Source organism: Odocoileus virginianus, chromosome 11 (genome assembly GCF_023699985.2).
Source record: "Odocoileus virginianus isolate 20LAN1187 ecotype Illinois chromosome 11, Ovbor_1.2, whole genome shotgun sequence".
Classification (NCBI taxonomy): Eukaryota; Metazoa; Chordata; class Mammalia; order Artiodactyla; family Cervidae; genus Odocoileus; species Odocoileus virginianus.
The window spans coordinates 49,379,776-49,405,911 of NC_069684.1; the positions used below are offsets into that span (position 1 = coordinate 49,379,776).

General features: G+C 48.7%; 1 protein-coding gene across 1 annotated transcript in view; it reads left to right on the plus strand.

The window, feature by feature from the left end:
• Positions 1-735: 735 nt before the first annotated feature.
• PARP1 (poly(ADP-ribose) polymerase 1) overlaps positions 736-26,136 on the plus strand; it is a 42,265-nt gene continuing 16,864 nt past the window's right edge. Inside the window, exons 1-10 of the mRNA XM_070474433.1 lie at positions 736-1,052; positions 6,491-6,656; positions 13,369-13,493; positions 14,979-15,193; positions 17,635-17,734; positions 19,545-19,661; positions 20,255-20,431; positions 22,974-23,118; positions 24,910-25,050; positions 25,693-25,935. Coding sequence (XP_070330534.1) covers positions 933-1,052; positions 6,491-6,656; positions 13,369-13,493; positions 14,979-15,193; positions 17,635-17,734; positions 19,545-19,661; positions 20,255-20,431; positions 22,974-23,118; positions 24,910-25,050; positions 25,693-25,935 — 1,549 coding nt within the window. The 5' untranslated portion in view covers positions 736-932. The remainder of the gene's footprint in view (positions 1,053-6,490; positions 6,657-13,368; positions 13,494-14,978; positions 15,194-17,634; positions 17,735-19,544; positions 19,662-20,254; positions 20,432-22,973; positions 23,119-24,909; positions 25,051-25,692; positions 25,936-26,136) is intronic.

A 26,136-nucleotide genomic window follows, 5' to 3' on the forward strand; every position in this document is an offset into this window, starting at 1 on the left:
AGAACTGAGATCATAAAATCTGTTCCTAAACACATCCAACTATCTAAAGACTTGTCCCATCAGATTCCCTGGAGCACAGAGTGCCCCTCACTCCCCTGAACTCCCTCAGGGTTGTTGAAGGTCAACAGCTTTAGCAGCATGGGGATCAATCTCTGTAGAGGCAGATGGCAAATGCCTTTGTTGTTGTCACTGGCAATGCTCTTGGTAAGTGCCAATTTGTAATTTACATCCCAAACAACTGTAAAGTGATATTAAAATGCTGTGATAACTATTGCTGAGACTCCCGAAGTTTGTATCCATGCATTAAAATTCATATGAAGGCGATGCGAGATTTCAGGTAGTATTCGGTTCCAATGGTCCGCGGACTGCAGTCAAACCTGGGCGGAGAGCCTGCCCAGGTCGTTTGGCTGCCAAAGGCCTTTCCCCAGCCAGTCCAGTCCCTTCCAGATCTGGCCGCCCTCAACGGAGAGAGGACACAAGCATTAAAAAGCGACAAGGGTGGAATCAGTTGTGAGAACACTTAAGCCCTCCTGGGGACAAACAGTTAAAGGGGACAAATGATGAAACCCCGTCTTTCCCAGAGCTGCTGGCGAGGGGTGAGCCTGACCTCTGCCCTCAGCATCCCGGAGGGAGGTCGCGCAGCCGCAGGCGTCGGGGAGCTACCGCCCCGCCCCCCGGCCGGCAGGGGGCGCGCGCGCGCGCCAGCAGCCCCGCCCCGTGCGCACGGGCGCCGGGGCGTGCCCGCCGCCAGGCATCAGCAATCTATCGGGAGCGGCGGGTGGCCTGCGCGGCGTGTTCGGAGGCGGCGGCGGCGACGGTTCTAGACGCTTAGCCGCCCGTGGCTAGCGGATCGGTGGGTGAGGCTGCAGTAGCAGAAGCGGGTCTCCAGGTCGCGGCGTCGGGCTCCCGGAGCTGTAAGCAGCAGGAGAAGGATGGCGGAGTCTTCAGACAAGGTCTACCGGGTCGAGTACGCCAAGAGCGGGCGCGCGGCTTGCAAGAAATGCAAAGAGAGCATCCCCAAGGACTCGATCCGGATGGCCTTCATGGTGCAGGTGCGGGCGGAGGGGGCGCTTTGTGCGCAGCCGGGCCTTCGCGCGTCCGAGTAGGGTGGGGGGAGGGCCGGCCCGGAGCCGTGGGCCTGGCCGACCGCTCCCAGCCTGCGCGGGGCCTGCGGGCACAGCTGCTATCGCGGGACGAGCCCGCCGGGTGGACCCTTCTTCCGTCAGGTTTTGCTGATCTTGCAGGAAAAGCCCGGGAAATACGGTCTGCAGCCGGTGGGGCCTTATACTCTGTGAAAATAAGGAGCCACTTCTATCCTTTTCTGGGTTTATTTTATTGTCGTTCGCTTCGGGAAGGAAACTGACTCGTGGTTTTTTGAAGCTAGTCTGGTTTTGACCTACCTTGTTTTGGAAGATATTTGTCCTACATTGACGGTGGCGACTGGCAAGTGACGATTTGGATTTTTTTTTTTTAATCTATTTTTGGCTATCATTTCAACACCCGCTCGTTTTTTTTTTAATTATGCAAAACTATGCAAGTCGATGTTATTTCAGTATAGTGCGTTCACTTTTGGCTTACGCTACGGTTTAACATTTTCCCCCAAACTTTCCAAGTTCACAGAACGTTGTCTTTGTAGCTATCTGGTTTGAGTAAGAGTGGTTCCTGGAGATTCTCATCTGGGCTTCTTAATAGAGTCAAGATTCTCTCCGGTGGTCCCGGAGGCTTCCGAGCAGGCCAGAGGGGTGTTGGAGTGAGGTGGTGTGTCTAGAGACCCCTCCCAGGGCAGAGAGATTCCTGCCTCTTTCAGCTTCCAAAAGCTCCCGTCTGTCTGTGTAATTCTAGTTCCCACCTGCCCTGTCCTCCCCACCCCAACCAAGGTAAAGCTTTTGTCCAAGCTTAGTGCTCATGGTCAAGATGGCTTAATTTTCCCTCCATGGGTGAGGCGGTAAGGTATTTTAGGAATGACTAGATGGTATCGCTGCATTTGCAGTAGTTAGGTGGTGGAGGGGAATGGGTACTAGTGTGTACTTAAGCTATCTCATTTCATAATATTGTTACCGAGTCCCAACTCAATCTGCTTACTGCACGACAGGCTAATTGAAGCAAGGAATACTAACTTTATTATTTGGAAAGCCAACCGACCGAGAAAATGGCAGACTGTTGTCTTAAAATCAGCTGTCTTGTTGGGATTTGGATGCCCGCTTCTTTTATAGGACACAAAGGGGAAGGAGTTGTGAAAGTAAAGATCATTTTCTTGCAGATCTCTCCTGAAATGGCCAACCTTAGGGAGGGGAAAGAAAGAAACTGAAGTTACTTAGTCGTGTCCAACTCTGAAACCCCATGTACTGTAACCTGCCAGGTTCCTCCGTCCATGGGATTTTCCAGGCAAGAATACTGGAGTGGGTTGCCATTTCCTTCTCCAGGGGATCTTCCCAACCCAGGGATTGAAACCGGGTCCCCGGCACTGCAGGCAGATTCTTTACCATCTGAGCCACCGGGGAAGCCCTTAGAGAGGGGATGTGTGTGTTAATCTCTTCAGGCAGAGGGGTAGGGTGCCCTGAGGCAGGTTATTATATGTGGTTACAATAACAAGAGCAATGAAAAACAAAGGTTAAAGTCCAATAAACAGGTCCTGATCCATCTGGGAGTTAGAATTAGCAACAGTATGTCACTTCTTAGGTGGCACTAGTGGTAAAGAACCTGTCTGCCAATGCAGGAGACCTGAGAGATGCAGGTTTGATCCTTGGAAAGATCCCCTGGAGAAGGAAATGGCAACCCACTCCAGTATTTTTGCCTGGGAAATTACATGGACAGAGGAGCCTGGCGGGCTCCAACAATATGACAGGGATTGGCATTGTCATCTTAGTATCATTATCAGGACCACCTAGCTCACTACCCAACACTTATCACTTACTAAACACTCACTGAACACCAGTTAGGTTCTAGGCATGGTGTTAGGTACCATGGGCGCAAGGACAGACTCCATTTCTGGGAGCTCCCAGTTTGGTTAAAGGGGTGATGACTGGTAAACATTGCTCTGCTGGGGTGGGTGCCACCTGATGGAGCTGTGCCCTTGGCATGGTGGGTGCCAAATTGGAGCTCACCACAGAAGTGGCAGAAAGTTGAGGATGGAGGAGTAGACAGGCCTACTGTTTGAGGAGCCTTATCTCCCCCAGAGCGTCTTTTCATTTCATCCTAACGTTTGGGTGGCCGGCTGATCTCGTGAAGTCCCCATTAGTGCAGGGGCTCTTAACCTGGAGTCTGTGGGATGGCACATAGAACTCGAGAGGTCCATGAGTTTCAATGAGAAAAGATTCCTGTCTTCCCTGGACTTCGGTTACAATTCATCGCTTCCTACAGTTATGAATGTAAGCCACAAAGCAAAGGCACATTAACAGTAACTGCAGTTTTTGTCATCAGTAGTAGTTATTTTCATATCATTTATAGTTGTTGGGGATTTTTTAAAATAACCATTTATACTCATCTCAACAAGATGGTGGGCTTCCCTGGTGGCTCAGACGGCAAAGAGTCCGCCTGCAGTGCGGGAGACCTGGGTTCGATCCATGGGTTGGGAAGGTCCTCTGGAGGAGGGCACAGCAACCCACTCCAGTATTCCTGCCTGGAGAATCCCCATGGACAGAGGAGCCTGGCAGCCTACAGCCTGTCGGGTCACAAAGGATCGGGCATGACTGACCAACTAAGCATGGCATGACGTGGCAACAAGATGAAAGTGAAAAGTCGCTCAGTCGTGTCCGACTCTTTGCGACCCCATGGGCTGTAGCCCACCAGGCTCCTAATCCATGGAATTTTCTAGGCCAGAGTACCGGAGTGGTTTGCCATTTCCTTCTCCAGGAAGATTACAGTAGTTGTTAGCAATAAGATTATAGTAGTTATTGAAGTGGGTACTGTATCTTGTTATTTAATGCTTTAAAGTTTGTGGTAAAGGACAGGGAAGCCATGGGGTTGCAAAGGGTCGGACTGAGCGACTTGTAGATTACTGTATCCCAGCAAACTTTTTTAATGTTTTCATAATTATTTCAATACCATTGATTTCCTTTGTGAACTTACGTATTTTATTGTGCATTTTAAAATGTTACTCTGAGAAAGGGACATCATCCATAGGCTTCACTGGACCGTCAGAGAGGACCCTGTTCTTCTGGGACGCGGGTGAGCAGTGAAGAGGCTGGTTGGCTCTAGTCCAGGCAGTTGCACTGAGTAATCACTTCCTAAACTAAACAAAGTCTAACCTTCTGGGCTCTCCTTCTGCTTACTTGGTAGTGAAGGAAATTTTTGTTATTAAAATTAAGTGTGATTTTTCTCTAATGGTAATTGAAGGTGGAGTTTTAACACAAATGTTTTGTGGGTCCTGTAGGCTGAGCTGGTTCTTCCCCCACCCTCTTTGGATTTAAATACCTTCTTTTACATTTGTGTGGGAGGATTGTTCTCAGAGTATCAAATACCTGATACTTTAGCTGGCAGGCCCTGGGACAGCCTGGAGGGAAGTGAAGGAACCTTGGTGTTCTTGGGAGGGCCTGCAGGAAACACCTTGGTGACTTTCTTCGTGGTAACAGTTGTTCTGCACTCTCTGGGCTAGGCTGACCCTGGTGTGGCCTCTTTTTATGGCCCATTTCCCAGGAAGCAGCCTGAGAGTGGCTGGGTAAGGACCCTGGTGCATGGTGGGCACTCATGTTTGCTGAGTCTCCAGCCAAGGATTTTGCTCCTTACTGGAGCTGGGCGGCTGCCTGGTGAGGCAGTAGTCTTGTGACCTTGGTCTGGTTACTTTCCTGCCATCTCATCCTCAGTCCTGAGTTCTTAAGTATAAGGCTCTGCGTTGATCAAGGGTTCTTTCCTCTGGAGGGAGACCAGCTGCCTCGACAGTCCCGGAGTTTGTGCTGGGTATACCCTGGTGGAGGCTTTTCGTGTTTGGCACTGTGCCGGTGGCTGGGGACACAGCACTCAGGCCAAAGTTAAAGGAGCAAGTGTGGGGGCCTCAGAGAGCCAGAAGAAATTGTGGCCGTACGGTGGGGTGGGGGTAGAGCCGTGAGCCAGGGGCCCCGTCTCTGCACCTCGAGGAGGCTTAGAGAGGGGTTCCAGGGCAGGCAGAGCCAGGTCAAGGCCACTGCAGATGCTGTCACAGGACGTCCAAGTGCTTAAGGATATGTTGGCTGCCTTGGTGGACGTTTGAAAGCCGGGACACAAGTCCGCTCTCTGGAATGCCATTTGTTGTCTGATTGTGGATGGGGAGGGAGCTGTCTTGGAGGGAGCATCTTTCCCACAGCAGGAGTTCCTCCATCCTTCCTTTCTTCCTCTTCCCTCCAGACCTGGGGCACCCCACAAATGCTCTGAGTGCCTGCTCTGACTGTGCTGGCAAACAGGCATCGCTTGGCGCCTCTCTGGCAGCTCCTGACCTGATGCAGGACACAGATCTTGATCAAATAATAACCCAAATGGATCTTCTTAACTCTGGGGAGCTGTGGGAAGGGGCATCTGTCATGGGACCTGAGGAAGTGCTGTTGGCTCTGGTTAGTGCTGGGGAGCCCAGGGGACAGCCATTGCTGCTCTGCCCCAGCCGTTAACCCTGTATTTTATTCAGTGCTGTCGATAGAACCCAGAGAGAGACTGCTCACCTAGTAGGAGAGGCCGGTTGGGAGAGCTTGTCCCTGCTTTTCCTGAGCACTTTCCGAGTCCGCATGACTCCATCCTCAACGTTCTGTTTGGTGTTTATTTTTAAAAAACGCTGTTTTATGCCATCTGCTTGACATTTAGATTTATGTCCTATCAAAGCAGATGTTTGGGGCCTTCAGTCAGAACCGTCTGTGTATTTTTAAGTACCTCTTCCTGCCGAGCGACGTAGAGCAGTGTAGTGGAAAGACCCGGGGCTGAATCACCTATCTGACCCCACCCCCACGAGACCGCGAAATGGGGGTGCTGGCTCCTCAGAGACAGCTGCGGGGAGTCCCAGGGTCCCTCCAGCTCCTGGGGGTGGGGCGCCCGCCTGCCGGTCCCTTGCAGTCTCGCTCATCGAAGTCCTTCATTCCATGCACATCTGCGTGGTTGCTGCCAGCATGACACTTCTCTGAGACATCTGCTCAGCCCGGCGCTTATCGGGGACTCATTCCCCATTGTCCTAAGTGCACATAGCCCTGGGGGCCATGCGGGTCCTGGCAATGGTGGGGTCTCTTCCGCTTGGGGGGCCACGGGAAGCAGGACTGGCATCTCCTGCGCCCTCACCAGCTCTGAGCTGAGTCTGCGACTGAAACGCAGTGGCAAGTTTGGTGACCGTGCTTAGGGCTGAGCTCTAAGCTGTAGTGCCGGTCAGCCCCCGGGATGTCCTGGTGCCCGTCCCCAGGGCAGGCAAGGCAGCTTCCTCAGCTGAGGGGTGGGTGGTGTCCTCTGTTTACGGATAAGCAAGGGGGTTTGGGATGTCTGGTGCTGAGGGCCACGCCTGAGGCTCACAGCTCTTTTTCCGCCTCGGATTCCGCCCTTCTAGTCGCCCATGTTCGATGGGAAAATCCCGCACTGGCACCACCTCTCCTGCTTCTGGAAGGTCGGCCACTCCATCTGGCACCCTGATGTCGAGGTGGATGGGTTCTCCGAGCTCCGCTGGGATGACCAGCAGAAGATCAAGAAGATGGCCGAGACTGGAGGAGCGACAGGTGTGTGCGCAGTGGGGAGGCGCGGGGGTCGCCCCAACCCTGGAGCTAGGGGCCCGTTCTGTGAGAGCAGAGAGTAGGTCCTCCAGCTCACTCTCCCGTTGCTCCAGCAGCATCTCCGTGACCCAGAGTTGTCCTGTTGGGTGCAGGATATGTTACTTCCAGATGCTTGACATGTAGCCTTTAAATTTGCTGTGGTTGTTACTTTACTAGCCCCTCTTTTAGTGTAGTTTTAGGTTCACAGCACAATTAAGCAAAAAGTATGGAACGTGGAGAGTTTCCACAGAGGCATGACCTCTGCCACCATCAACTTCTCCCAGCAACTGAAGCTACATTGACACATCGGTTCATCCAAAGTCCAGAGTTTATATTAGCCATCAGTCGTGGTGGTGTACATCTTTCCTGTAAGGGTTTGGGCAAATGTGTAATGACGTATATCCATCATTATAATGTCATTCAGAGTATTTCCATCCCTCTGTAAAATTCCTCTGCATTCTGCCTGTTCATCCCTCCATCTCCCAACCCCTGGCAACCACTGATGTTTTTCCTATCTCCATAGTTTCATCTTTTCTAGAATATTGTGTCGTTAGAATCACACAGTATGTAACCTTTTCAAATTAGCTTATCTCAGTAGTATACATTTAAGGTTCCTGCATATCTTGTCACAGGTTGATTTCATTTCTTAGGGGCACTAAATATTCTACTGTCTGGAAGTACCACAGTTTATCCCTTCACCTACTGAAGGACACCTCAGGTGCTTCCAGTTCTGGCAATTATGAATAAAACTACTATAAATGTCCCCATGCAGGGTTTTGTGTGGACATAAGTTTTTTAATTGTTTGAATAAATACTAAATATCAAGGCACACAGTTGCTGGATTGTATGATTAAGAGTATCTTTAGACAGCAAGCTTCTTCCAAAGTGGCCAGACCATTACATTCCTACCAGTAATGAATAAGAGTTCCTGTTATTCCATGTCCTTACCAATGTTTGTTACCGGTGTTTTGGATTTTGGCAAGCTAATAGGTTTGTAGTGGTATCTTGTTTTAATTTGTAATTCCCTAGTACCGTATGGGCAAAGCTAACACAGTTCTGCTAAGAGAACGCACTGGTCATAGCAGACACTCTTTTTCAACAATGTAAGAGACACTTTACACATGGGTAACACCAAATGGTCAAAAGCAAGATCAGATTGATTACATTCTTTGTGGCCAAAGATGGAGAAGCTGTATATGTCAGCAAAAACGAGACCTGGAGTTGACTGTGGCTCAGATCATCAGCTCCTTATAGCAAAATTCAGGCTTAAATTAAAGAAAGCGAGAAAAACCACTAGGCCAGTACAATCTAAATCAAATCCCCTATAATTATGTAGTGGAGGTGATGAATAGATTCAGGGGATTAGATCTAGTAAGCAGAGTGCCTGAAGAACTGTGGACAGAGTTTCATAATATTGTACAGGAGGCAGTGAACAAAACCATCCCAAAGAAAAAGAAATGCAAGAAGGCACAGTGGTTGTTTGAGGAGACTTTACAAATAGCTGAGGAAAGAAGAGAAACAGAAAGCAAGGGAGAAGGGGAACGGTATACCCAACTGAGTGTAGAGGTCAAGAGAATAGCAGGGAGAGATCAGAAGGCCTTCTTCAGTGAACAGTGCAAAGAAATAGAAGAAAACAACAGAAGAGAAAAGACTAGAGTGCCCCTCAAGAAAATTGGAAATAGCAATGGAACATTTCATCCACAGATGGGCACAATAATGGCCAGAAACATAAAGACCTAATAGAAGCAGAAGAAATCAAGAAGAGATGGCAAGAATACACAGAACTGGACAAAAAAGATCTTAATGACATGGATAACCACAATGGTGTGGTCACTCACCCAGAGCCAGACATTCTGGAGTGTACAGTCAAGTGGGTGTTAGGAAGCACTGCTGCCAGTAAAGCTAGTGGAGGTGATAGAATTCCAGCAGAGCTATTTAAAATCCTAAAAAATGATGCTGTTAAAGTGCTGCACCCAGCATGTCAGCAAATTTGGAAAACCCAACAGTGACCGCAGGACTGACCCAATTCCCAAGAAGTACAGTACTAAAGAATGTTGCAGCTACTGGACAGTTGCACACATCTCCCGTGCTGGTAAGGTTATGCTCAAAATCCTTCAACCTTCCGCATTACGTGAACCGAGAACTTCCAGATGTTCAAGTTGGGTTTAGAAAAGGCAGAGGAACCACAGGTTAAAATGCCAACACTCATGGATCATAGAGAAAGCGAGGGAACTCCAAAAAAATCTACCTCTGTTTCACTGGCTATGCTAAAGCCATTGACTTTGTGGTTCATAACTGTCGAAAACTCTTAAAGAGATGGGAATACCAGACCGTCTTACCTGTCTCCTGAGAAACCTCTATGCAGGTCAAGAAGCAACAGTTAGAGCCTTATGTGGAACAACTGACTGGTTCAAAATTGAGAAAGCAATATGATAAGGCTCCTGTTTGTTTAACTTATATCCAGAGCACAGCATGCAAAATGCCAGAGTGGATGAGTTATAATCTGGAATCAAGATTGCCAGGAGAAATATCAACAACCTCAGATATGTAAATGATACCACTTTAATGACAGAAAGTGAAAAGAAACTCAGCCTTTTGAGGGTGAAAGAAGAGAGTGAAAAGGCTGGCTTTTAAAACTCAGCATTAGGAAACAAAGATCATGACATCCAGTCTCACCACTTCATGGCAAATAGAAGGGGACAAGGTGGAAGCAGTGACAGATTTCCTCTTCTTGGGCTCCAAAATCACTGTGGATGGTGACTGCAGCCATGAAATTAGAAAACAGTTGCTTCTTGAAGACAGGAAAGTTACAGCAAACCTAGACAGTATATTAAAAAGCAAAGACATCACTTTGCCAACAAAAGTTTGTATAGTCAAGGCTGTAGTCTTTTTTAGTAGCCATGTATGGATGTGAGAGTTGGGCCATAAAGAAAGCAGAGTGCCGAAGAATTGATGCTTTCAAAGTTGGTGCTGGAGAAGACTCTTGAGAGTCCCTTGGACAACAGGAAGATCAAACCATTCAATCCTAAAGGAAATCAACCCTGAGTACTCATTGGAAGGACTGATGCTGAAGCTGAAGCTCCAGTACTTTGGCTACCTTATGCAAAGAGCCGACTCATTGGAAAAATCCCTGATGCTGGGAAAAATTGAAGGCAGCAGGAGAAGAGGGCAACAGTGGATAAGATGGTTGGATGGCATCACCGATTCAATGGACATGAACTTGGGAAAACTCCAGGAGATGGTGAGAGACAGGGAGGCTTGGCATGCTGCCGCCCATGGGGTCCCAGATAATCAGAAACAACTTGGCAACTGAATAACAAGAAGTACCATGTGATTTTGCGCATCTTTTCACTTCGTTTTATTGAGTTCATCATATAGTTTGGACAGCAGTCCTTTATCAGATACGTCTTTTGCAAGTATTTCCTCTCAGTCGGCTTATATTTTTTATTTTCTTGGTGCTGTCTTTCACAGAGTAGACATTTTTGTTTTTAATAAAGTCTAGCTTATCAATGATTTCTTTTATGAACTGGGTCTGGTACTGTCTAAAAAGTTATCACCAGGGGCTTCCCTGACAGTACAGTGGTTGAGATTCCAGTGTGGGAGACTTAAGAAACACAGGTTCAGTCTCTGGGTTGGGAAGATCCCCTGGAGGAGGAAATGGCAACCCACTTCAGTATTCTTGCCTGGAGAATCCCATGGACGGAGGAGCCTGGTGGGCTCCTGGAAGTCCATAACGTCCCAGAGTCAGCCACGACTGAAGCAGCTTAGCACCATACCCGAGGTCATCTAGATTTTCTCCCATGTTATTTTCTAGAAGTTTTATAGTTTTATGTTTAATCAATACATTTAAGTCTGTGATCCATTTTGAGTTAATATTTGCAACAGATGTAATCTGTCTAGATTAAATTTTTTTTGCACATATATGTCCTGTTGTCCCAGAACCCCTTGTTGCAAAAGCTGTCCTCCGCTGTGTTGACTTTGCTCCTTTACCAAACATCAAGTGACTGTATCTGTGTGGCTTCTGGACTGTGTTCTGGCATATTTATCTATTTGTGTATTTCACCAGTATCACACTGGCTTGATTATGTAGCTTTATAATGAGTCTCGTTACGCAGTGTCAGGTCTTTTTACTCAGTGTCAGTTCCCCGGCTTTGTTCCTCTTTAATAATGTGTTGGCTATTCTGGGTCTCCTGCCTCTCCATAAAGATGCCTTTAAATTTTAAATGATTGATTTTTTTTTTTTTAATCATCCTTTGAAGGCGATCTCCTGAGACTGTATTCTCATTTCTCTGCCTTCCTGTGAACTGACCCAGTTTAACTTAGGATTGTGACTCCAGGCTGTTGTTGAGAACAAGAAGTTTTAAATTGTCCCAGATCCTGTAATTCGGAAAGAACTATCATTAATATTGCAGGATGTCTTATTAGAAAATGTTTTCTATTCAGATATTGATGCTTGTGTGTTAGTGTGTTTTTACTCCTGCAGAAAAAAGATTCTACCTTAAGTATAATACTAACTTCTTTCTTAGTGTCCTATCACCTTTTCTTTGTGATAAAATAAACATAACACAGTGCTTACCACTTTAAGTGTACATTTCAGTGGTGGTAAGTGCAATTCACACTGCTATGCTGCCATCACCATCATCCTGCTTCAAAACTTTTTCATCTTCCTAAACTATTACTTCATCCCCATTAAACATTAACTCCTCTTTTCTCCTCCCCCTACCCTCTAACAACCACTATTTCTGTCTCTGTGAGTTTGATTACTTCTAAGTACCCCATATAGTGGAATCACACAATATTTATCCTTTTGTGTTTGGCCTATACTGTATTTGTCCACCTGTGTCTGACTTATTTTACTCCGCATCATGTCTTCAGGGTTCATTCATGTGGCATCTGTCAGAATTTCCTTCCTTTTAAAGGCCGGATAAGAATTCTGTGATATGGCTATTCCACATATCATTTATCTGTTCATTCATCAGTGGCCATTTGGGTTGTTTCTACCTTTTTGGTAATTGGTCAATATTGGTATGCATTTATCTGATCCAGACCCTATTTTCTGTTCTCTTATCTATATACTCATAAGTGGAGTTATGAGTGGAATTATCATAAGTGGGATTATATCAATACTGTACATTCAGTTTTTTGTGTAAACTGCAGTACTGTTTGCCACAGCAGCTGTGCTGTGGGATTACGCATCCCCACCAAAAACACACGGGTTTTTTATTTCTCCACATCCTTATCAACACTTTTGTGTTCTGGATTTTTTGGTTTTTCAGGATTTTTATAAATAATATCCTTCTTAATGTTTTGAAGTGATATCTCATAATCTTGATTTGTATTTCCCTGTGGTCTACACATTGCATTTTACAGTTTAATATTTACTCTTCTCACATTAAAAGTTAACATTTCCATCATTATTGTTTAAGATAATGTTGAATTCATTTATTCAGATCTTGCTAAATTTTGTGCATCATTCAAGTATTTGGCATATATTATGGGAGTTTGATTGAATCTTTGCCCCATTGCTTTATCAGTTTTTCCAATTGAGTTGAGACACCTGGAGGTTAGTTGAGTGGCCCAAGGTTACCATGGTGGTGAACGCCCGAGGTGAGATTCAAGTCCAGACTCTTTTGCTTTTGAAACGAGGCTGTAAACCATCTAGCTCTGTTACAAACAGAACTTTCAACAAATTTCTCGTATATCCTGGGCATCTGTCCAGTTATTTCTTTAATTCTAAGAGGAGGAAATACTGCTAAAAAAGATGAACTGTTTCAAGGTATGTGTGCCAACCTGCCTTACAGAAAGATTTTATCAGTTCTACCTGTACCAGCAATGTGTAACGTACTCATTTCTCTACTTCCTCACCATCCCTGAGTACTTTCATTACTTTTCATTTTGCTGGACACGTGTTTCATTATAATGAGGCTTCATCTTTGAGTGTTCTTGTGATAATATCTGTTTTCTCACAGTACCTGTTTTTGGTATTTTGAAATTTTTCATCTGGAATTTTTTAAATAATACAGTTATATGCACAGACTTTACATGTACAATTCAGTGAATTTTGACAAATGCATGCACACATCTAACATTTACCCGTCAATAAGGTCGCTTATGCCCTTTCCGAGTTATCCTTTCTCTCATCAAGGTAACCACTGTTCTGATTCCTGTCCCTTTGAATTAATTTTGTGTGATTTAACATTTCAGAGAAAAAGGAATAGTATCTCTTTCTCTTGAAAGTTGCTTTTGTTCAGCATGTCTGTGAGACTCATCCAGGTTGTCTTGTGTGTCATCAGTTCTTTTTTTTAATTACTGAAGAGTGTCTCAGTTTGTTCATTCAATCTCCTGTTGGTCTACTATCATACATCATAGTAAGCGCTTACTAAGTTCTTTCCAAAGTGAGGAAGGGGGCTGCAGAGGAGGAGCCGGGGCTGGGGGTGGTAAGACCACCACCAGCTAACATTGTGCTGTTTCTAGGAGCCTGAGAAAATTTTTAATTTTATTGCCAGAGAAGAAACTGCTCACCAACCACAGTAGTTAGAAGCAAACGTAGATGAGATAGACCAACTGTGGTTGCCCAAAACACAAGGTGTCCTGGTAGAGAAATCCCAAGAGGTAGAGGAGGAGGGCAGGGCTCTTCGGAACTACACTGAGGCTGTTGAAATGAGCGTGGCTCTGTCAGATGTTTCAGGCAAAGGCCAAGATGGAGTTGGCAGCAAGACCGAGAAGACACTGATTGACTTTGGGGCTGGGTACGCCAAATCCAACAGAAGCACGTGCAAGAGCTGCATGGAGAAGATAGAAAAGGTGAGAGCTTGGGGCTTGGTCTGTCTGACTTTCAGGATTTCTTGCATAGCATGTCACTGGATATCTCAAAAAAAGAAAATAGGGCTTTAGGTGTTGGGTAAAAATAAAGTGAACCATCTTAGTAGAGACAGGAGATAACAATGACTTTTCCTGTGGGCAGATCTAGCCCTGGTTATCCACAGTGCCATCCTTGTGTGTGTCTCTGAACCTGCTCTTAGGAAACCTGGGAGAGTTTGGAAAACATGTACACAGTGGGTCTCTTCTGGACCCCCACAGGGCTGCAGGAAGCTGTTGGTTGTGTTTTATGGTAGACTCAGTTTAAGGAGTGCGTTTGTTCCCTAGCGTCGGCGTCCAGGCTTTCTTCCACTTAGTCAGGCACTTCGTCCACCCTCCTTCCTTTCCAGCTCTCACCCCTGTAGGATGACAGCTGGTCGGGTGGAGTGACTGCTGTCTGAGTAGCTCAGACGCAGGTCGAGGGGTCAGCCTGTGCCCTTTAGCCTTGTTACCCGAGATCCTCTCATCTTGGGCAAACATGCTGGTTGATTAATTCAAGGCACTGATGAGAAAGTTTCTGCCTCCTCAGTATTGTACAGGAAATTAAGGCGAGTCACTGAGTGTTCAGAAAGGAAAAACATGAAATTGCTGGATCTTCTCCAGCTGCCTTCTCCCACAAGAATTTGAGGCAGAAGTTAAAAGTGTCACAGAGCGCGCCCAGGCCTGAGGTCACGTTGTATCAGTGCCACTTCGTCTGAGCCTCCCCATCTGGGGCCCACGGGCCTGAACCTCAGTGGGGATGTCAGACCTGGGCAGGATGGCAGGACTGGATGCTGGCTCACAGGCTTGCTGCCGCATTTTAGGGAGCCTTCATCTGCTCCCTGAGACTGAGTGGGCTGGGGAGGAGGTTGCAGAAGACCCCTGCTAGGATTGGGGCCTGCTCTGCATCCCTCGGGGGCTTCCCTGGTGGCTTAGATGATAAGGAGTCTGCCTGCAATACAGGGGACCCAGTTTTGATCCCTGGGTCAGGAAGATCCCCTGGAGGAGGAAATGGCAACCCGCGCCAGTATTCTTGCCTGGAGAATTCCTTGGACAGAGGAGCCTGGCGGGCTACAGTCAATGGGATTGCAGAATCAGACACGACTGAGCGACTAACACTTCCACTTCTGGCTCCCTCGAGCCGGCAGTGTAGTGTCCCAGGCACTGTTCTTACCTCTGCTCCGGGGTCTGCAGAGCATCCTCAGGGTGATGTTACCACTTTATCGCTTGCCCAGGCAGCTGGGTGGGTAGGTAGCTAGTTGGACTTAACTTTATTTAAAAATGGGGAGCAGAGGCTTCAGGGTAACACAATCCTTAATGGCATAAAACAGCCAAAACCTTACAGCAGCCCTCCCATCACCTTCAGTGTGGACCTGGTCGCCCCTGGGCTGCCCCGATGTTTGACCACCCTTCTTTGTCTCTCTCTGGTAACACGTGTGGATTCTCCTACAGGGCCAGGTGCGCCTGTCCAAGAAGGTGGTGTACCCTGATAAGCCCCAGCTGGGCATGGTTGACTGCTGGTACCACCCAAAGTGTTTTGTTCAGAAACGGGAGGAGCTGGGCTTCCGTCCCGAGTTCAGCGCAAGCCAGCTCATGGGCTTCAGCTGCCTCACTGCAGAGGACCAAGAAGCCCTCAAGAAGCAGCTCCCGGAAATCAAGGGTGAAAGGTGGGTAGAGGGACTGGGGGTGGGGGGTGTCCATGGGGCTTCAGGGAAGAGCTTCACAAAGGCCCAGAGTCTGTATCAGACCGCTGCACCCTCCTGACTGCCCCGTCTGAGCACTCCCCTGACTGGAGTCCACCACCACCTTTCCTCTCACCACTCCATGACCCACTCTCACGTCCCCGTGGCATCCTCAAGTGTAGACGCAGCCTTCAAGCACTATCTCAGTTCTAAATGCGCGCGTTTAGGACGTCCTGGTGGTCCAGTGGTCGAGAGTCTGCCTTGCAATGCTGGGGACATGGGTTCAGTCCCTGGTCTGGGAAGATGCGACGTGCCGCAGGGCAGCTAAGCCTGTGTCACAACTTCTGCAGCCCATGTGCCCTAGAGCCCATGCTCTGCCACAAGAGAATCCACCACAATAAAGACGTCCTCGCACCACAACTAGAGAAGGCCCGCACACAGCAACAAAGACCCAGAGCAGCCATAAGCAAGTAGTAAATTTTAAAAATGAAATAGGTGCACAAGTTTATTGTACAGCACGTGTGGCTCTGGAATGTTAAAGAAAACTAGAAAGTCAGAGGCATGGATTTTATTTTATTTTATTTTTTTCATTTATTTTTATTAGTTGGAGGCTAATTACTTTACATCATTACAGTAGTTTTTGTCATACATTGAAATGAATTAGCCATGGATTTACATGTATTCCCCATCCCGGTCCCCCCTCCCACCTCCCTCTCCACCCGATCCCTCTGGGTCTTCCCAGTGCACCAGGCCCGAGCACTTGTCTCATGCACCCAACCTGGGCTGGTGATCTGTTTCACCCTAGATAATATACATGTTTCAATGCTGTTCTCTTGAAACATCCCACCCTCGCCTTCTCCCAGAGTCCACAAGTCTGTTCTATACATCTGAGTCTCTTTTTCTGTTTTGCATATAGGGTTATCGTTACCATCTTTCTAAAGTCCATATATATGTGTTAGTATACTGTAATGGTCTTTATCTTTCTGGCTTACTTCACTCTGTATAATGGGCTCCAGTTTCATCCATCTCATTAGAACTGCTTCAAATGAATTCTTTTTAATGGCTGAGTAATATTCCATGGTGTATATGTACCACAGCTTCCTCATCCATTCGTCTGCTGATGGGCATCTAGGTTGCTTCCATGTCCTGGCTATTATAAACAGTACTGCGATGAACATTGGGGTGCACGTGTCTCTTTTAGATCTGGTTTCCTCGATGTGCATGCCCAGAAGTGGGATTGCTGGGTCATATGGCAGCTCTATTTCCAGCTTTTTAAGAAATCTCCACACTGTTTTCCATAGTGGCTGTACTAATTTGCATTCCCACCAACAGTGGAAGAGGGTTCCCTTTTCTCCACACCCTCTCCAGCATTTATTGCTTGTAGACTTTTGGATAGCAGCCATCCTGACTGGCGTATAATGGTACCTCATTGTGGTTTTGATTTGCATTTCTCTGATAATGAGTGATGTTGAGCAGAGGCATGGATTTTAAAGTCCTCAGGGCGCTTTGACACTCGGTATAGGTGTAGGAAGAATGTATAAGCTTCCATTTATGCAGTACCACCAGAATTGGATGAACACTTCTGGTGTGCTGGGCACTATGCTAAGCCTTTTACAGGATAATTCATTTAACCATCACCACAATCCTACAAGGTAGAGGGTATACTTTTCCCCACGTTAATGAATGAGGGAAAATGCAGGCGTTTGATCTCAGGCCAGTGTGAGAGCTGAAAGCATTAACCACCATGGCTGACGTGCCCCGTTTCTAGGGGCTACTGATGACCCTCAGGGCCCTCTCCCAAGTCAGGGGTGATGCTCCTGGACTTGGTCAGCAGCGTTTGCTGACCAGCTGGCAGCGCCTACACTGTTGCTTCTTTGTGGGCTTTAAATGATAGCACAGCCTCCCGCTTCTGAGAACAGCCTCTTGGCCTCAGGAGCAGCCCCGTGTCTTAGCTTGACTCAGAGCCTGACCCTGGTGCTTTGTCTTCTGTGGTCCCTGCCCTCACCCGTTGCCTTAACTCTATAGTCCTTGCCAGATCTTCCAGGCCACCATGTCTATGCCCGGAGATGGGTGGCATTTTGATGTCTGATGGGGCCTAAGCCCTGGGTGCTACGCCGGGTTGTTCCAACGCTCTGGAGTGACTGCTGGCCCATCCTTGCAGTGGAGTATGTCGTGAAGTGGCAGCTGCGGGCCTGAGCAGACAGCGAGCTCCTGAGTGGGCAGCGCCTGGCCGAGCCGCGTTAGAGTGGCGTGAGGATGGTGTTAGAGGATGCTGCATGAGGATGGTGTTAGAGGATGCTGCGTGAGGATGGTGTTAGAGAATGCTGCGTGAGAATGGTGTTAGAGGATGCTGCGTCACCCCAGGTGTTGGTTTTCAGGGTTTCAGTGGTTCTGGTTCTTTCTCTCACATCCTTTGTCTCTTTCAGAAAGAGAAAAGGCGATGAGGTGGATGGAATGGATGAAGTGGCCAAGAAGAAATCTAAAAAAGAAAAAGACAAGGAGATTAAACTTGAAAAGGCCCTCAAGGTGAGTCCCAAGCTGCATGTCTCCTCTCCTCTCGCCATTCAGTCTAATTCTCTCCCTCATTCTGGGGAAAAAGTTCAAGGAGGTGCGGGTGTCCTGCTTTGTAAGAGCTTTTAAAACTCCCAGATCGATAGCTGTTGTTCAGTAGCCTGGCTTTCCCCCAAGGCTTTCTTCCCTCCTCCCAAAGCAACATGAAAGCATCCACAGTGGGCTCTCGGCATCAGACCAGTGGCCAGGCTGGTGGGAGCCGAGCTGTCGCTTCCCACTCGGCCTCTTGCTGGGATAGGCGTGTCATGCCTCAGCCACACAGTGCATCACTGCATCCCAGACCTAGAGCACGTTGGAAACTGGGTATTGAGTTCAAGGATACTCAAGGTTGTTGGCACAGAGAATGGCTGAAAGAAATAAAATTCGATTTTTTTTTTTTTTTTTTTTAATGAAAATCTCTTCTTGGGGGGAAAAAAAATAGAAGGCATACAGTAAAAGGAAAAAACTGCCCATTAAATCAGTGGTCATTGACCAGAGATATTCATCACCGTGTTGGTAAACGTGTATTAAAGCAAAGTGAGAATTATCAACCAGGAAATGGCGAGTGTTTGGGAAACTGGGGGGGGGCAGTCAGTCTCTTCTTGGGGCTGTGATTTCCATGCTTAATATGAATCACAGATTCGGTGCGAGTTGTCCTTCAGTTTAAAACGTGTCTGTTCTGTGCCATCCTGGGCTGCAGGGCCCCTGCGGTGGGTTTGATGTTCTTCCTTCCATGCCCCACACGCTCCCCAACCCGGCACATCCGTTTGTGCTGGCTTCCCATCCTTGGTCACATAGGTGACATCCTTCTGCTGCTTCCATCTCACCTTGCGCCCTTAGACTTCTTCCTTGTCCTCCCTCGTTCCTATGCTCTCTCGTTCCACATGGTCCTGCAGGGGTGGATATTTTTAGTTGTATATTTTATTTTTAAGAAATGATGCATATTTATATTTATTTTTACTTTTTTTTTCTGGACCACACCGTGTAGCATGTGGGATCTTAACTCCCCAACCTAGGCATCGAATCCATGCCCCTTGCAGTGGAGGCAAAGATTCTTAGCCACTGTACCACCAGGGAAGTCCCAGGGGTCAGTATTACTGAGAAGCCCTTACGGAGGTGGGGCAGGGGAACCAGCCCCACCTGTGTGTGCGATGCAGCTTTGTCACGTTAAAGTCCTCCTCACCCAGTGCTGAGAGGGCTGGCATTTCCATCTGTCTTGCAGAGGTGGGGTCTCAGGCCTAACCAGGCATGACTCGCCCAGTCCCCTAAAGTGGGAGGAAGTGCTCCCCTGCCGTGAGGAGGCCACTGCCTTCCTAAGCAAAGCAGATGTAAGAATAAATAGTGATGGGAAAAGTGCCCACGAAGAGTAAGCACTGCATAAATATTACCACAGAGATTTACAGTTCTGTTTTCAGAAGAGCTGAAGTCTGTTCACGATAGTGAGCAAGCATGACTCACGATTGAGGAGGTCAGGGTGTTTGGGACTTGCCCCCGCTTGCTCGCAGGTAGTTGGGGAGCTGCCCCTCCTCCCTTCGTTGCTGGGCAGATACACCTTCCTGCGTGCATGTCCTGGGATTTGTCTCTGAGGGGCTGGTTCCAGGGACTCTGGTGCCCGAGTGCCCACACCCCAGGCCGACTCGGTGCCCCATGCTGGGAGCAGAGTCCTGGGATAGGGCAGCTCTGCTCAGTGCAGGGCTGTGAATCAGGGCCAGGGTGGACCCTTCCTCTGGCTGGGCTTCTTTCTCTGAGGAGAGCCGATCTCTCAGTTGCTGACTGTCGCACACAGGCCCAGAATGACCTGATCTGGAACGTCAAGGACGAGCTAAAGAAAGCGTGCTCGACAAACGACCTGAAAGAGCTGCTCATCTCCAACAAGCAGCAAGTGCCCTCCGGGGAGTCGGCGGTGAGCTGCCCTTGTGTTACGGGAGCCGCAAGCCAGGCGGCCAGGCCGTGTGCGGCGACTGTCCCGGTGGAGTGTGGGAGGCCCTCCGGTTGAACACCTGCTGGTATTAATTGGGAGCGACATTCCACAGTCGTGTTGCATGGTCATCGCCATCGAGGTTGCCATTTGCGGGGGCAGGAAGGGGCAGGCGCTGAAGCACTGAGGTGGGCTGCATGTCTGCCTCGTGTTCATGCCGCACACTGGGGCCCAAGGAGCTCTCTGCTGCCTTCCTCCCAGACTCCCCAGGGGCCTCGGGGGCTGTTTCCCCAGCAGGCCCTGCCGTCACTCCGGTGCACTCAGAAATAGTGGGTGCTCTGGGCTCTCCCTCTATTTCTAAGTCACTGAGGGAAGGGGTAGCTGCAGAAACACTTCGTATGTGGACATAAGATCCAAGCTCCAACCATGAACCGCCTCCCCTGGGGAATGTTAGGGAGCCTCAGGGCACTCCCTTTTTTAGCAAGTGAAGTCTGTGCAAACTCTTCATCCCACATTGGCAAATGTCCTCTCACGGCCCCCCTCCTTTCCTCCCTGACATGTTTCTTCACTGGCTTCAGATCTTGGACCGAGTGGCTGACGGTTTGGTGTTTGGCGCCCTCCTTCCATGCGAGGAATGCTCAGGCCAGCTGGTCTTCAAGGGCGACGCCTATTACTGTACTGGCGATGTAACTGCCTGGACCAAGTGTATGGTCAAGACACAGACACCCAACCGGAAGGAGTGGGTGACCCCAAAGGTAAGTGAGGTGGGAGGTAGGAGCAACCCTGGGATCTTTTTACAGAAAAACCTGGTCCCTCCTTCCGTGCTTATCCATACTTGAGGCCACCACGACTGCAGAGTAGAGTGTATCAGACCTCTTTACATTGGGGCCTTCCTCATAATCGGAATCTAAAATTATGTCACTGGTTCTGTACATTTGCAAACCACACAGATGGAGAACCAGTGCACTTCCAGCTGGAGCACAGGTTTGTCTAGCTGGTGAAGACTGAGTCATTTTTATTTTCTGTTTCTCAAGTGCCTACCCTCTGCCAGGCACTGTTCTAGGCACACGGGACACAGTGGTGAACCAGTGGCAATTCCTGCCTTTATGACAGGAGGGTACTTCTCAAAGACACTTCCTTGCCTAGGTGCTGGAGGAGGAGTAGGACCCAGGGTTCACATGTCCCCTGTCACCTTCTCTCTGCTGAGTTCCCAGAATGCAAAAAGCCTCAATTGGGGCACCTTGTTAGGAGCCATGCTGCTGGGAACCAGCAGTGTCAAGGGGCTGGCTGCTGGAAGGACCCAGCACCACCTGGGTTGGTCGTGGCCCTGCCGCTCACTGGGCTTTGGGATTGTGTCTGTCAAGTTCCCTCACTGCCTGTGTCTTCTCCTTGGGGTGGAGCGTTTGGACCAGCAGCGTGTGTAACTGTCACCTGCATCGGGGCTGATCGCCACTTTCCCACATTTCCCCTTTTGCACACATTCTTTTCCTGTCTTCTCTGTCTCCTGCCGCAATTACTGAATACCTCTTGTGCAGCTGCTCTGAAACAAATCTGACTCTGTCGCTGCCCCACCCTTAAAACCTCACAGTGATTCCCCATTTCTTCTAGAAATATTTTCCCAGTTCTTCTGAGAATGTCAATGTTATGAGCCCATTTGTGGTATTTGTATCCCTTTCAGTATCTGAGCTTGGGTAAAAGATAAGATTGTTGCATGAACTGTTTTGTTCTTGATATGTCAGTTGCGCTGCATCTATGTGTAGTTTTTTAAAGGTTGTTATAAAAGGATACCTGGGTGTGCAAAGACATTTTGTCAGGTCAGCAGTGCTTGCTGCCCAGGCGAACTCATGGACTTACAGGTCCTGTGTAGGGACTGTGCTGCCACCAGGTGCTTGGATCACAGAATCAAGGGCATCTCCTTAACTTGAACCCCCTTTTCCAAAGCCCTCCATGATCCAACTCCAGCTGCCTTCTGCAGCCCCGCTTTTGGCTCTTTTATTCCTCTTCACATATTACTCTCACCACTTGACATACACATTCTCTCTGTCATCGTCTTACCCCTTCCCCAGTCCATCCTCATCTGTATCTCTTTCATTACACACTCAGCAGTGGGGAACCAACTACAGTTGTGTGTTCCCAGTACATCACAATACCTGTCCAATGCATTTACTTAACTGCCTACTTTTCCGCTTCCAGCCAGCTGAGTGGGTCACTGCTTCTGAGGAGCCCTCCCAACGTTCCCAGCGTTGCATCACTTTAGCACGCCTCTGGTTTAGAAGCCAGCTCCTATGTGGAAGTTGCCTTCTTACATCTGACTCTCAGTCAAGGCTGAGTTTGTTTCTCAAAGGCCAAAACTCTTTTAAACCCACTGTGACATGTGGCACATGTTAGATGCCCAGCATATGTTTTATCCACTGGATGGTCATTGACCATGGATCTAGCAGGGAAGGACCGTTTCTTTTTTTTTTAACTTTTTATTTTGTATTGGAGTATAGCTGGTTAACAGTGTTATAAACAGTGAAGGGACTCAGCCATACATATGTACGTATCCATTCTACCCCAAACTCCCCTCCCATCCAGGCTGCCACATAACATCGAGCAGAGGTCCGTGTGCTATACGGTGAGGAAGGACTGTTTGTTGATGGGATGGAGACTTAGGAGAGTAGGGACCTGGTACCCCTGAGCCTCATGCATGTGATGTTTATTGCGTGACTGCTTAGAGCAGAGCCCACACAGGGGTCACCTGGGGTGCAGGGGAACTGTGCTGCACGCTGACCATTGTCAGGCCGCCTGCATCCACGGTTGCTTCTAGGAAGGAGAGAGAATTGCCTTGACTTCCTTCCAGGTAATTATCTCTCTCCCAGGGTATGGCAAGTCTGGGGGGCTTTTGGTCATGGAAAGGACATATGACCCTAGGAAGATGCCTCTTGACCCTTAGGATTATAACTAGAGAGTGAGGCCCAAGGGTTATAATCAGGTTCCAGCAGGGGTCCCCTAACCAGATAATCAGCAGGGTTTTTTGTTGTGTTTTGTTTTTTAAGAAAAATATTTTTCCTCTTAAAGCGTCATAGTACCAGTTCTATTATAAATATAGAAGTGCTGGTAATAAGTACTATATCAACAGTATTCCACCTGTTGTTGTTGAAATACTATATCAACTGTATTTCATACTAAAGGCCTCTAGTTTTCCTATTTTGTTATTCTTTATTGTGAGAGGAAAAAGATTCTCAAATTCTTTGCTCTGTCAATTGGTTATTTCAAGGGAGAACTGGTTTCTTAACTACAACTTACGTTCTTTAGGAATTCCGAGAAATCTCTTACTTCAAGAAACTGAAGATCAAAAAGCAGGACCGTATATTCCCCCCAGAGAGCAGCGCCCCAGTGGGGGTGGCACCCCCGCCCTCCGCAGCTTCAGCGCCTGCTGCTGTGCACTCCGGCCCCCCAGGTACAGCTCCGGGCCTGGCCTGGGTGGGGAGGGCTGGGGCCCTGAGCTTAGCGGGGAGATGGCATCCAGCTGGGTTCTCCTCCTGTTGGCTGATCCCCTGGGCAAACTCTGCCCTTGTTCTCCCCACCCCGCCCCCAGCAGGAGGAGAAAGGCTGGGGAGGGGCTTCTGAGTAGGATCAGGGGACATTGTCCTGCCCGCCTGAGTCTGCACTGCTGAACAGAGTCAGTCCAGGTCTCACCTTTCCGCCTCCGGGCAGCCCCCCACCTCCACCCCCACCATTCATCCCGAGCCTAATGTGACAATGGGGCTCTGTCCCCTCAGAGACCCACTGTACACACTGTGATCGACATGAGAGGTATTCCACACCAGCAAAGACAGTGAGATCAGCCTGTGTTTTCCTGGCAGAAAGGAGCCACTGTCTTTGTTTACTCAGAGATATGTGGCATAGTTGTGGCCACCGTGTGGCAGGTGGAGGGTGAGGATTCATCTGTGAATGTGAGCCTAGCAGTGCCCTCCCTCCATCCCCTGGGGAGAGATCATGTGGTCATCCCGAGTCACTGTGCCGTTTGCAGCTGGGTTCAGGAGCATATGCTATGGGCTCGGCGGGGTCGTCATCCGGGCCCTGCGCTGAGCGTCCCCTCTGCTTCCCCCTCACTCGCAGTTCACAGCTCAGTGGTTCTGTTCCCTGTGGAGACCTCGGGCAGCTTTCAGTTAAACCCTGTGGGTGTCTCTGATTGTTCCCCCCTCACAGTTCAGTTGAGTTGCTCAGTTGTGTCCGACTCTGCGACCCCACGGACTGCAGCACGCCAGGCTTCCCTGTCCTTCAACAGGTGCTGGAACTTGCTCAGACTCATGTGCATCGAGTCAGTGATGCCTTCCAACCATCTCATTCTGTCGTCCCCTTCTCTTCCTGCCTTCAGTCTTTCCCAGCATCAGGGTATTTTCCGATGAGTCAGTTCTTCACATCAAGTCGCTGAAGTATTAGAGCTTTACCTTCAGCATCAGTCCTTCCGATGAATATTCAGGACTGATTTCCTTTAGGATTGACTCGCTTGATCTCTGTGTGATCCAAGGGACACTCACAGGGATGGCCTAAAGGATTCCACAACATCACTTGTGGAAGTGTGTCACCAGCTCTATATGTCTCCATTTGCAACAAATAGAAGGCACACTCCTGATCCAGGTCTTCCTGGCCTGGGGTTAGTGCTGAACACCCGAAATGCCAGGGTTCTTGGTGCCTGAATCCATCTCAACTCTGTGTGGTCCTGCTGACCAGAGCTTCCAGTGGTTGTCATGGACGAGACTGATTTTTTTTTTAAATGGGGTTGATTATTAAGTATCCTGTGAGGATTGTAGTTTGTTTTTAGTTGTAGAATGGGGGGGAAATTAACAGAAGGAATTGTGAGTTAATATGATGACTCTGACTGCCCACCACTGCCCAGACCCCTGGTCCTTCTTGTCTGTGGTGCAGACCCAGACGCCCCCAGCCATCCGTGCACATGGCCTAATTGTAGAACGGTGTCAGTGCATGGCGCATCCCCAGCTGGCCCTTTCTGTGCCGAGGACTGGTGTGGTTTGCTGTCCTGTCTTCTGCTTTCCTGTTACTCTAGCTCTTTGCTGTTACGTGGCCTTTTCCCTGAGGAGACCCATTTCTCCCTGATCAGAGAAGGTGCTGAGGCCATTCAGGCCTTGCAGCCTGTCTGACTTTTCCCTGGGAGCTGCTGCCTAGTTTTCTACTCTCCCCCACCGCAGGCAGCAGCCCTGTCTCATCATCCTGTTTTCCATTCCAGACAAGCCATTATCCAACATGAAGATCCTGACTCTTGGGAAACTCTCCCAGAACAAGGATGAAGTGAAGGCCACGATCGAGAAACTCGGGGGGAAATTGACAGGGACGGCCAACAAGGCCTCCCTGTGTATCAGCACCAAAAGTAAGTCTCACTGGCCTGAGAACCAGGGGACCTTGTCTGTCTCTCGTGATTGTGTTGAGCCCAGTGTCCGACACAGAGGGGGACCCTAGAAGTGTGTCTCTTATTGCGGGCATGGTTCAGGTTCTCTGTGAAGGGGCATGGGCTCTCATAACTTGGCCTTGCTGCCTGTTGTGGCCTGTGCTCACATGTCTAAAGACCAGCCCACTCTTCTTGTCACTTAGCACTGTTCACAAGATGTTGGTAGATTTTCCACCAGAACAAAAGTTCACAGCTTAAGCAGGCTTGAAATGCGGAGTTCAAGGTCCACAGTTTTCTTTGCAGGCTTATTACACCGATGACCATCTTAAGTCTCCAAGAGTGGAAAGCACTACACCACTTTTCCCATACAAACCTGACTCGCCTTCTCTGTGAAATCCTTGTTGACATCTTGTTCTGTACAAGAGTTTGGAGAAAGCAGCTCTCATTCATCACACCTTAGAAAAGGAGAGTTGTTGCCAGGGGCAGACAATTGTCGAAGTGAGCAAAGTTCCTGAGCGCTAGATTTTGAAGGAAAAGAAAACTGAGTGGTGAGGAAAGTAGTGAGTAAGTAACGACCCTGGAATAATTTGAGATTTCGCGTTTTCTTCCTTCCAATTTGAACAGAGGAGGTGGACAAGATGAATAAAAAGATGGAGGAAGTAAAAGAAGCCAACATCCGCGTGGTGTCTGAGGACTTCCTCCAGGACATCTCCGCCTCCACCAAAAACCTTCAGGAGTTGCTCTCCACCCACCTCTTGTCGCCCTGGGGGGCCGAGGTGAAAGTGGAGCCTGTTGAAACAGTGGCCCCGAGAGGGAAGTCAGGGGCCGCGCCCTCCAAGAAGAGCAAGGGCCCCGCCAAGGAGGAAGGTGAGGCCCTGGGCAGCCCCGCCCTCCTGTGGCCCCATCGGGTCCACCGGTGCAGAGCCCCTTCCCTTTATGCACCGACGGTCTGAGGAGTGCTGCCCACACTGGCCTCCTCGGTTCGTTTTCCCTTGACCCAGAATGGCAGCAGCTTGGGGTGGTGGGAGGCAACGCACACATCCCCTGTTGACTCTGATACAGGCAAAG